This window comes from Pelodiscus sinensis, chromosome 6 (assembly GCF_052426305.1).
Source record: "Pelodiscus sinensis isolate ZL-2025 chromosome 6, ASM5242630v1, whole genome shotgun sequence".
Lineage (NCBI taxonomy): Eukaryota > Metazoa > Chordata > Testudines > Trionychidae > Pelodiscus > Pelodiscus sinensis.
This window is the reverse complement of record NC_143057.1, coordinates 23,930,011-23,942,211: the sequence shown is the minus strand read 5'-3', so window position 1 is coordinate 23,942,211 and position 12,201 is coordinate 23,930,011. Positions and strand designations below refer to the sequence as shown.

Below are 12,201 nucleotides of genomic sequence, written 5' to 3'. Positions count from 1 at the left end.
AAGTCATTTATATATTTAAATTTAAGGTCTGAAACTCTAAAACTTTAATGATTCTCAATAAAAATAGAAACTTTATTTTTTATCAACATTTTATTTTACAATATCGTAGAATACTTGTAGATATAAAATATATGTTCAAGAAAATATGAAGCAGAAAAGCAGCAAGTTATGTCCTACTGTAAAAGAGTATTATCAAATATCTTTGAGAGATTCATTATGCGTCTGGATTCCTTTCAAATGAAACATTAGTTGACAAGAAGTGCCCCATAAAAATGATCCTAAATGGAGATTTGCTATTAATCATGCACTTTCTCCACTAAACCTCCTAAAAAGCAATCTACTAATTTGATTTTTTTCCCCTAACATTGGTAGAGGCAATATTGAAAAAGTAATTTTTATGTGGCACTTACCCATGTGAATCATAACTACTCTTGCAATGAAGTGATTTATAAAGGTAAGATTTTTGAGTGTTGTAACAAATGGTTTAGGTGAACCAATATACACCCATAATTTAAACTAACGTAGAGGTTATTTTGAAATATGTATATAGCTTGAAAATAAATTAATAAGTACCTACACTGTAATCACAATATAAAGGTAAACTGATAGGCCAAGCTTCCATTTTCAGAATAGTTTAGAGAGAAACATATTTCCCTTCTCCTTTCCTCTCACCTCTCCTCTTTCTAAATTTCATATTAATCCATCTACTCTCAAATTGGAGACTGATGATACAGTAAATGAGGCAAAAGTCAAGAAATTACACACAGAAAATCTTGCATTCACAATTTCACTGCACGGATTGTCATTATTTTTCTCTATCGCTAAACCATATTTTCTAGCAATATAAAAATAAAACAAGTTATATCACAAGAGCCTAAGTATTTAAAGGCATGCAGTAACTGTTTTCTATCATGTCTTGGCAAGAGAGATGATTTGGAGTTTAGATTCATTCTAACACGGGAAAAGAGAGGGGAGAAATACACTTTATTGTGATGTCTATATACTAACATAGTTATTGTGTATCCATTGAATTGATATTTAAGTGATGATGGGTAGCATCCCAATTGCCAAGTATTGTCTTAACAAACCTACTTTTAGATTTCACATCTACTTTAAAAAAGAGGCTCCAGCACTATAACCTCACAAACAGAAGTACAACTTTTGTAAGGCGCTTTATCCAATCAGGTACTTTATTTTGATCTATGCTTACAAGATTCAACAGAATATTTATTATGAGCACATACCACTGCAGCCAAAATATGTCCGAACAATCACATGAATAGAGAATACAGTAGAAATTAAAAGAATTTTAGCCAGGTTTTTTTTCAAACTGTTAATCTCAACTCTGTATCAGATTCAGTGATATACTATTTAAAAAATAAATAAAAAGAAGACAAAGGGCAAGTCCTCATTTACCATGTAAGCCTAACCTTCAAATTGGGGACAAGAGGAGGGAAATTAGTAAAGAAAGTTCAATAATTTCAAACAGAGGGTAGAAACTTTTACAATTAAAGAAAATCGGAACTGTATGTTACTAAATTTGCCTATTTAAATAGCCATATGATATAGCCTGATTGGAAAGGGATGTATTTTATATACAAGTTCTTTACTACAATAGAACAAAATAATGCTCTTTTATTTAAGTGTGCATAAATCCCATAAATTTAAGTTTTATAAACACAGAAATAGTAACATTTTACTACACATTTGAAAAAATTACGTAATCTATTACATTTTCATGGGAAAGAGGCCGAAAACCAAACATATGAAAAAAAATGTCAGAAGAACGGAATATAGCAAAAGACCATACCTACTATATTACAGGTGAGAGTGAGAAGTTGCTCAATTACTTTAATATAATGGAAAACTATTTTATTTAATTTGTATTATTCGTAGATAAATACTCATGTACAGAAGACTCATTAGTTTGTTGATTTTTTTTAGGGAGTACACTGATGGAAGGGAAAAAAAATCCACTAATCATGGATTACATCAGAAGTAATTTCTAGGTGTGTACCTGAAACATATCTACATATATTCAATACACAGATCAATCTATATGTAATTATATTATTTAATTTTAAACTACAAAATAAAAACTCCTGATACTCTTTTCAAGGTTAATTCATGTTTACTTGCTGAAAGTATCCATATCTAAGTCAATCATACATAGATGCCAAACAAAATATAAACAATAAAAAACGTGTCAGCCAACAAGCTACAGGACTGTATCCAATCAATGAATAAGCCTTATCTCTGTTTTCATCTTCATTCACAATTTCTGAATGATTAAGTCCTTTTAAATCTCAGTGCTTTTTAATTATCAAATAACTTGAAATAATAATTTGTCCTTTGTACAACTGCATTAATATTAGATTTATGATAATACACCACTAGATTTACTTTCTCACTTTTCTTTATCTATTTTTTTGCACCAATGAGGAAGCAAGCAGCTATCAGTTAATCAGTTTACATCACATCCTCCTAAGACAGACTTTTACAAAAACTGCTGAAAACTACTGAATAGTTTTAGAGTTAGTTTACTCTCTGGTATATACTCTAGCGCCAATATATTAATTTCTTATTAAAATGATTATATATATACACACTGTAATAACTTTCAATGTGTTAATGTCTACTGTTAAAAAATAATAGTTTCAAAGAGCTGTAGTTCTGTAATAGTTTCTGTATTGTTTCTTTCACTGCATTTTAAACGTACAGTTAAAATGTACAATTTTCCAGAATCTATGCTCTATACCTCCCCTATTTGAAATAATATTGCAGGGCTTGTCCAAAATGTCCTAAAAACATGTAATCTTGCATGCAGCATTAACAATCATTGCTTATTTTTTTAATAAGGTCCAAGAAGTCATTTACCACCATAACATGACAATAATTATAAGTGCAACTTATATAAAAAGTATTTTTTGTTTCTGAAGTTGCATGCTGAGTTACAAAACAACAAAATCAAATAATAAAATGTTATGTCCCCCGACAGTCAAATAAGAAAATATCCTATAATTTAGTCACTCTAATCAACCTCATACTGTTGGCAGTATATATTATTAATTCAGCACAGAACAGTATTACTTTTGCATCAATCAGTGTTCAATTAAAAATAACATTTTTCCTCTTAAACCCTTTTAGTTGCCATTGAGTGAATAAACAGGAGAGCAGAAGACAGCAGATCAATATTTTCCAGTCTAATCAGTACTTTACAAACCTGCTTTTTAATTTATATATATATATATATTACCTTTGGCTTTTTTATGCAACAACAATAATATTTATCGAGGGATGATGGCACTTTAAACCAATCTCCCCCAAAACAATGGCCTTGTACAGTTTTTTGTCTTCTGCTGTTTGATTTTGCAACAGGAGTTTGGACCCTGACAAGCAGCTATAATTGTGCTTTAAGCCGTTACTACTATTAGCATGACTCATTATCAATCTTGTTATATGTAGCTTCATATATATATATATATATATATATATATATATATATATATAGTGTGCGTGTGTACACACACAATAAAAATATAAAGTAAAAACGCATCTGTACCTGAGTGAGACAGATGGGAGAATACATCATGACTTCGCTTTGAGAACACACTTCCCGGAGAGCCCCTAAGAAAAGCCTCAAAAGGGAATAATTTCATCTATTCATTTTAGACATCTGAGAACGCAAGGAAGATGAAATCAATCAGGCCGGGATTCTGCCCCTGGATCACCGCAACTTCACAGCAAACCCCAGTCCTCCTTAAATAGCCAAAGATTCAAGTTCACTCCGTGTGCTCGCTTTCCCGGGGTGAAATCCAATCTACACTTTTAACCCTCTTGTTGTCGGCGGCGCAGGAGTCTCGCTTTTGCTGCTGCTGCTGCTTCTGCGGCTGGATTTCGGAGGAAGGGGGTTTTCGGGGGCGGGGGGGGGAGGATTTTTGCTGTTTGCTTTTTGGAGAAGTTAGCGGTGGTTGCGCTGTCACCACGCTACCAAAGTTCAAGGTTACAGCTCGGAGCGGAGCAGGAAAGTCCCGGAGTAATCGCAGGCGAAACTTTGCAAGGAAGAGACCATGTGCGTATGTGAGAGTGAGTGAGAGTGTGAGTCCCCCAAGGCTGGGAAATGCTTCGCAGCGCGCAATCTCCGGGCTCCTCTCGCAGCAGCCTGTGCCTCTCCCTGCCTATGCACTCCCTCCCCTCCCCCCCCACCCCCACCGCACCAATGTGGGCAATGTTAAGAGGCTGCTTTCCAAACGCCCACTATAATAAAAATGATCTCTTGAAAATTCAAAACCATAAATCTCTGCCTCGCTCCCGCCCCATTTGCTCGTGCTCCGCACAACTTGGAAGTTGAGAAACCCACCGGTGACACCCTCTGGACCCCCTTCCCGTCCTCGCCCCCAAATGAGACTTCAGGATTTTTTTAATTATTTAATTACACAATCATCGCTCACACTCCTCCCGCAAACACATTCCTCCCCCCCCCCGCACCAGATCCCCCCTCCTCCTCTTCATCAATCATCTAGCACTGTAGAAGAATCCAGCACATTTTACAGACGTGCCTAATCCCCCCCCCCCGAAAGGGTTTGGGTTTTTGTTTGGGGGGGAGTGTTTTGAGGGGGGCTGTTAGGGGCGATTATTGCAGCCGCCTTTGCAGAGCACTCGAGTAATAAACCCACTTCCCTCTCTGCCAGTCCTGGAAGTGCCAAGCGGAAAATTCCCTCAGAGCCAGCCAGGGGCAGGGGCGGCTGCAGCAGCCAGGCTCTGTGCTCTGGCCCCTGCCTTCCCAGCCGGCAGCCGCGGCGCGCACCACGCGAGGGGAGGCGGGGGTCTGGGCGGGAAGCTACAACTTCGCCAAATCGCCGCAGCGCCTGGAACCCGAGCAGCAGGCGGGGCAGTGGCCGGGATTTCTGCGCATTCCCAGCGTGGGCCGCCTGCAGCCCTGGCCCGCTCGCTCGCTCGGTGCTGCACGGCGCGACTGCGCTGTGCGTCTAAAACCCGGCCGGGCTTTCGCTCCTAGCCGCGCTGTCGGCTACGCCGGGTCAGAAGCGGCGGGGGAGAAGCCGGGGCCTCCTGCTCTGGGCTGCTGCTGCCTCCCTGCCAAGGGAGCCCCTTACACGTGGCCCCCTCCCTCCGCCTTGCAGTGGCAGCCGGAGCAGCACACGCCCACAGGCACCCGGCTAGTCTGTGGGGCAGGCGAGACCTTTCCTTGCTCAGAGGCTCTGCGATAGGGAGAGGTCACGAGCGCAGGGGGGGGGAGGCTCTTTCCTGGCGGTCCCAGTGGGGTGCAAGAAGCAACTCGCCGGGCATCAACCAGCCTGGAGGATGGGGCCCGCGGTAGCAAAGTCTGATTTCAATCTTCCAAACCAGCATTACTAGGCAGCAGAAGCCCGAGGACGCGTTTCTTGTTCCAGGAATGCAGTGAATGAAACTTATTTCTCCTCCTGCAGGGGAGGGCAGTGATGCAGTGCGGATCTCGGGGGCAGGGGGCACCCACCCCACGGGCGCTGCTGCTGCCCCCAAGGGGAAGGAGAAGCTGACGGAGCGCCTGAGCCGTGCCAGCTCCTGCAGCAAGCAGCCTGAGTTTAAACTTCACTGCGGTTCGGGATTGAGAGTCTCTCTCGCCTAAATTGTCCTGAAGGGACCAGTGACTTTTCCTTTTCCAAAGTGGGAGCTATTCACGTCAGTTATTCACAACGACACATCAAGAAAAGTAGGCAGGTTCAAGTCAACCATGAAATGGTCACTTTTTAACCCCGTCCTGTCCTCATTAGGGAAATACTCAAACACAGCCCATTTTCAAAGAGGGCTCTTAATGAGGAGAGCTTGCCAAGTCTACCAGCTGCAATTCCCATAAATTTACAAGCCAAAGGAAGGGGGAAAGGGAGGGGGCTCGTACAAGACAGGTAATGTCAAAGGAAACAGCGGGAACCCAAGACATTAACCCTTAGGAGAAACCTATATGCATACATTTGGGTGGGTAGTTGCACTTCCAAGCTCTGAATATCACTGTTTGAACAAGTCACGTCTCCTTGCCCTTTTAAGGATCGTACTGAAAAGTGACAAGCCAATTTGGAGCACGCGCTTAGACAATAAGTGATGAAGCAAACTCGAGGTTAACGCTAGTGGACACATTTAATTTCATATCTTGCACAGAAAACACCAGATCCTATCATATTTCCCCCCCCCTTTTTTTACAGACACTGCAAAAAGCTGATAACGCCAGCTATATTGGAGTTTCTCTTTGAATAAATATTCAATGGAACTGGAGTTAATTTACCATAAAAGACATTCCCCTTGGCACAAACGCACTAATGTCCTTGAACACCTCTTTAAGCGCTTGGACTCCTACACAACAAGCCATTACGGTGGGTCTGCTCTAACGCGGCAATATCTTTCTCACTTCTCTCCCTAACCCACCTCAGACTTTCCTTAAAAAAAGAAAGAAGAAGAAGAAGAAGCAACCCTCTGGAAATGCGGCCTCTGTAAACTTCACAGATTCTATAACTAGCCCCTCCCCCAGGCAGAAATACCAGAAGGCCCATTCCTAAGTACTGGGTAAGGGACCCTTTTTTCGCCAAGGACATTTACACTAAAAGCAACAAAGTGTGACAAGCTTTTCAGATCGATCAGCGAGACAAAGAAGGGGCGCAAGGTAAGGAGAGCCAGGGAGGCTGAGGGTTTCACAATCAGGAAGAAACTCCAGAGTGAAATGGGTGCGGTTGTTCTCCCTCGCACACACACGAACAGGAAAAAGAACAGGGGATTGATTACACATGCATGTATATATTCGCTGTTATTAATAACTGGTTTTTACTTCCACTGAGACAAAGATCAGCCAGAGAGGGAGTGAGCGAGAGCTGAGTCTCACTGCCTGGGGTCCCCATGTGGACGGCTGTGTCTGTCTCCCTCTGTCCTCAGGCGCCCTGCACACACACCGCCTGGCCCCTCCACTCACTAACACTGGAGGACCAGCAAATCAGCGCTACTTGTTCAACGAAATACCACACCAACTCCAGGCCTTTCCAGGAATAGATTTGTTAGCTTGGGTAACCAAACTCATTCTTAGGAAGACTTCCGTGGGGAGGGAGTGGAAACGCTATGATGATTAATCCCAATGAATGCCCCCCTCTCTAATAAGTAAAATAGAATCACAGCATGCTAATAGCGTCTCAGGACTAGAGAAAGTTTTACTCTCAGATACAAAGGTACAGCAACTCGCTTACAGCAAGACTACTCCTCCCTTCTTTTTTTTTTTCTTCCTCTCCCGTCTCCCTGCCTCCTCCGGCTGGGATCGCCTCTTCAGTAAATTAACCCACGAAAGATCCTATGTGGTAGAACAGCCCCTGTGGCAGAGCAATTTGGCATTTTACACTACAGGAAAACAAACAAAAGAAAAGTTCCCCTTTCAAATTAGAAAAGTTAAATGGGCATACGATGGTGATTTTTTTTACTTTGCGGGGGAAAGACCCCAAATTATCAAAACAAATCTTTAAAAACGTTTTAAAAGTTATTTGCTTAGGTTCAGATGTATATGAATACTGATGTCTCATGTACCTAAGTAGTGAAAACAAACCATAACTGCGAATGGGCGTTGGCATGCAGCGAAATTATTTATGAAGGTAGCTCAAACACCTCAGAGCACCTAAAAATGAGCGACTATTGTTGCAAATTCTGTATTATTTAATATCCTGACTTTCTGGCAATTTCTCATCACACATAGTTTCCTACCATGGCAATTTTGGCTTCTGTATTTGAAATACTTGAGGTAAACAGACCTTCATATAGTGTTTAAAATCCACATAGGTATGTAATATTAATACATACACCCACACACACAAATCGCCCACCTGACCTAACCATTGAGTGACACTGAGAACTGCTTTGATCTGCGTTAGTGCTTAGAGAACCTGCTATTCTATCACAGGAATGGGAACAGTATATTCTGCCAGTGACAGCTTAGAGGAGTGATGTGAGTATGCATTTTATATTATGTGAAAACTTCATAAAACAAATATCCACAACGGAAGCGAAGACTACTGTGGGAGAGAAAGAGTAAAATGCCTGTTTGTTAGATCGCAGTTGTCGAATCTGTATTTTAAATTCTCTCTCGGAAAATTAATACCATTCTGGAGTTTCCTCTTCCCAGCATCCTCTAAAACCCCTTATCTGGCATCCTATACTTATTTCACTGGGAGCTATTTGCGTTCCCTGGGGACAAAACTAAGCTGAGAAAATCACTGTTAATAACGTTATTGTCGAAATACCAACGCACGCAGTTATACAGGAATCGCGTCTCACTGTGCCTATATTTCACGTACATTGGTAGCTTGAAACTCACTGGGCAGCACTGATTTCAAATACAATCTGAGACTAGCGAACTCGACTACATGGAAAACTAGAAACACTTTTTTTAAATGAAAGGCCAAACAAACTTTCTCTGCCTTCCCCCCCCCCCTTCCCCCGCAGCAGGTTTCCACGCACGATTCAGACTTGTAGTTCGATTGGACTCCCGTGGAAACAAACGCTCTTACTGTTTTAACACAATATCTGCACGTTCTAAAGAGCGTTTGTAGTTATATTTCCAGAGGATCATAAAAGTTAAAAATGGTAAGGCCCGTTATGTCATCAAGACTCTATTCTTTCTAATATAAGATTCCAGTTGATATCCTTTGTTCTAATATTTTGTTTAATTAATCTTATCGTTTATGCCTCAAAATCAAGAGAAGGATATTGTTAATGTTGGCCTGTATATAATCTGACTATTTTAGTATACAAAGTTGTGAATTTCCTAATTTTCTAATTAGCCATTTCTGTCTGAATATTCTCTAATCGTGCATTAAAAAAAAACAACGTTCGGACATTTGGCAGGTATTTCAAATAATTTAGTACACAATAATCGCCTACTCTTAAATTTCTATTTCAAGAGGCTCTTGTGACTCAAAAGCTGTACGCAGCAATCCATGTTGTAACATCAACTTTTCAACTTCATTCACAGTAAGAAAATTAAGCTTTTACTCGTTACATACACAAACATTTACATGTGTACGCACATATAGCATAAGTTCACTAAATTATGCATCATATACATCACAATGTTATATTGTGTGTAATAAACAGTCTGTTGAATATGACCAATAATTATGAATTGCAAGGCGATTCAGGATTCCTTGTGACATATCCAATATACACAAAGCTGCAGATGTTTATAATATCATGTAATTATAGTTTTGTTCAGTTTTCCAGAGTATATTACATCTGACTGATTATGATAGAAAATAAATATCTGGGAAAATAAAGAGTGAAACTCTCAATATTTTAACTGTTCACAACGTCTCAATTCAGTTTTTATATGCCGCTGACTTTTACCGTATAGATTTTTTAAAATGTGAGCAGTTAAACTTGTGACTCTATAGTATCACACCTATATATTTTCATCATAAAATTACTATGCTGTGGGCTTTTTCTGAATTGTCACACACACACACACACACACACACACACACACACACACACACACACACACACACACACACACACACACACACACACACCATCTATCTCACTGGGTGTGTGTGCTTGACCTCTGTCCACATATGGTTTGATGATGACTCTAATATCCGAGCTCTCTCTGTCTCACAGACCAGAAAAATGAAAACATCCAACCTCAAATGTAAAACTGTAAACCACAACGTTTTGTGTTACACAACGCTGCAGTTTTTACTCTGACTGCGTAAAGGTCACAGTTGCAGCCTTACAATGGAATGGATTGGAAACCCATTCTCGTTAATAGAGCGAATTCTCTCAAAACTCACATTAACTAATCTTAAACTTCCTGGCCACGCCAAAAAAAAGTAGCAGCTGTATCTTTTCTCTGACCGTTTCCACGACTTTCCAGATTTGTTATGTTTTTTAAGGTTGATGTAAATGTCTATACCAATAGAGTTCAAAAGTTAACTTTTTTCCTTTGATTCAATGTTAAGTTACATGGGTTGCGGCTCAAGATCACTTCAAAGAAAGTTAGAGTTAAGTCTTGTGTATTTTGGCGCCTTTTCCCTGCCAGCTACTGTACTTGGGAAAAAAAAACTTGGAGATCTTGTCTGTCCCGTCTCAAGTTCAATGGCAGCCCTTTCCAGCAGCAGGAGTAGGAGAAGATGGCCATTTTCGCAGCCCTAATAATAATTCAGATCACGCCACATCGGCATCTTGTGTCAAAGTCGAAACTGGCTTCCCCGCCCCCTTCAACCTGAGAGCTGCCAAGTCCTCACACACTCCGCATTCAACCACAACTTAATGGATGGGATATTGTGCATTAAAATGTGGCCCAGACACACAGGCGAGGACAGGACAAGAGGGGAAAGCAGACAGACAGACACACATACACAGAGAGAGAGAGAGAGAGAGAGAAGAAAGGAATGAATTAAAGTACATGCATGGCTCCCACAGTACAGTGAAATAAAGGGAGAAAGGAACCACAGGAAAGCCACAAAGTAACTTTTAAAAACAAATTCAAAGATACCAAATTAACACTTCATATTGCAACATGAAGCATCCGAGCTAAATTAACTAGCACAACAAACAGAGGATCAGTGCCACTTTTCCTCAGAAGTACACATTCCCGGTGAAAAGTGCATTCATTACAAAATGTGCCCAGACGGCTAGAAGGACAAGAATCACAAAGGTGAACAAACAAAGAAACTACAGCAACAACAAAGGGGAAACTAAAACTGTCGCGAGACACAAATAAACCAGCATTTTCATTAATCCTTCCCAGGGTTTAACTGATAGCTGCCTGCCAGAGAAGAGGGGGAGGGGGAAAAGTTGAAGCAGGAAATGTGCCAAGTTCAGCACTTTTGGACGCAAACTCCCATCAACTGATTCCTGGCATAAAAGTGTGACCCACATACAAAAGCTGCCAAAAAAGCAAAATATAAACAATCCACCACTTATATCTCATCCTGCAAACCAGAAGTGATATCAGCTTTTAGGAAGGGGATATAACATCCACTCTGAAACCACAGACACACAATCTCAGCCTAGAGGGAAAAAAAGAAGGAACAGCCAAGCAAATGAAAAGGGGGGGAAAAGCATAATTTTCAATGCCACATACCATTGCACTGTATTGCATTAAATAAATGGGATCCTGAAATCTGTAACACACAACACAGGGCCGTTGGCTTCACATTTCTCAGGTAACAAATTTATTCTTTTCTCAAGAGCTCGGTGTGGTTTGTTTGTTTGATTTTGTTTGGATTTCCAGAAGTGGCCTTCTTTTAAAAAAAAAAAGAAAAATATTATTGTTTGCTCAGGTTTTTTTTTTTTTAACGGAGACACCAAACAGGAAGAAAATTCTTGGCCAGAGGAGGGGGAAAGGCGGTAAAGTTAAAGTCTATAGGCAGTGGGCAGCCCCCTCCTCCTTCTCCTACTCCTCCCGCTTTCCAATCTTCCTTCCTCTTTGAGTTGCAAGGCTGGAGAGCAGGTTTTGGTGGCTGACTTGAACGCGATCCAGGAGAGGCTGAGACGTGTGTGTGTGTGTGTGTGTGTGTGTGCGTGCGTAGAGCTGGGCTGGTCTCTATGCATGTGTGTTGCGGCCTCTTTTTTTCCTTCCCTCGCTCTCTCCCTTTCTCTCCCCCCTCTCGGGTCTGGCTCTGCGACTGCAGAATGAGCTGGCGATACTAGCGCGGAGCTGCGTACTTGGCCTCCTTCCACCTCTTTCCGATTGGCCGGGCCATCGGCGGTGGCTCCCCTTAACCACCACCCACTAAACCCTCACTCCCCCTCTGCCCGCCGGAGCCCTTGGGAAGAGCGGCTCTTCGTTTCCGCCTGGCGGCTGCATGAAAAACCAAGGAGAAAGCTAAGGCGGGGGAGGGGGTTATTTGCATATTCATACCCGGACATCCAATGACAGAGAGGGAAACCGGAGGAGGCACCGACAACCCCAGACAGGTCAGGGACCTGAAATCAGTTCTTCAACTGAGTCGATGCTTTTTTCCGTATAAACCTAAGGCTTTGTACGCGCGCGCTGGAGAACTGTCCTGGCTGCATTGTTTCAAATGTCTCGGATGCTCGCACGGCTTTTGTTCTCAAACAGAAGTTGATCATAATCCCCATTCACTTAGGAAAGAGGTTTAAATTTTACTCAACACGATAGCTTTATGCCCCGGATAAAAATATGTGCAACGATATAGATAGAGTACTATCCAA

At 41.4% G+C, this 12,201-nt stretch overlaps 1 protein-coding gene across 11 annotated transcripts in view; it reads right to left on the bottom strand.

The window, feature by feature from the left end:
• Positions 1–11,647, bottom strand: part of NFIB (nuclear factor I B) — a 245,514-nt gene extending 233,867 nt beyond the window's left edge. For 3 of the 11 annotated variants that reach the window (XM_075931563.2, XM_075931564.2, XM_075931562.2), the window contains exon 1: positions 3,563–4,443. In XM_075931563.2, the coding sequence (XP_075787678.2) occupies positions 3,563–3,592 (30 nt within the window). In that variant the 5' untranslated portion in view covers positions 3,593–4,443. Of the gene's footprint in view, positions 1–3,562; positions 4,459–11,107 lie in introns of those variants that run through there. The other 8 variants (XM_075931560.2, XM_075931567.2, XM_075931559.2 and 5 more) reach the window with 8 other exon arrangements.
• Between the last annotated feature and the right edge of the window lie 554 nt (positions 11,648–12,201).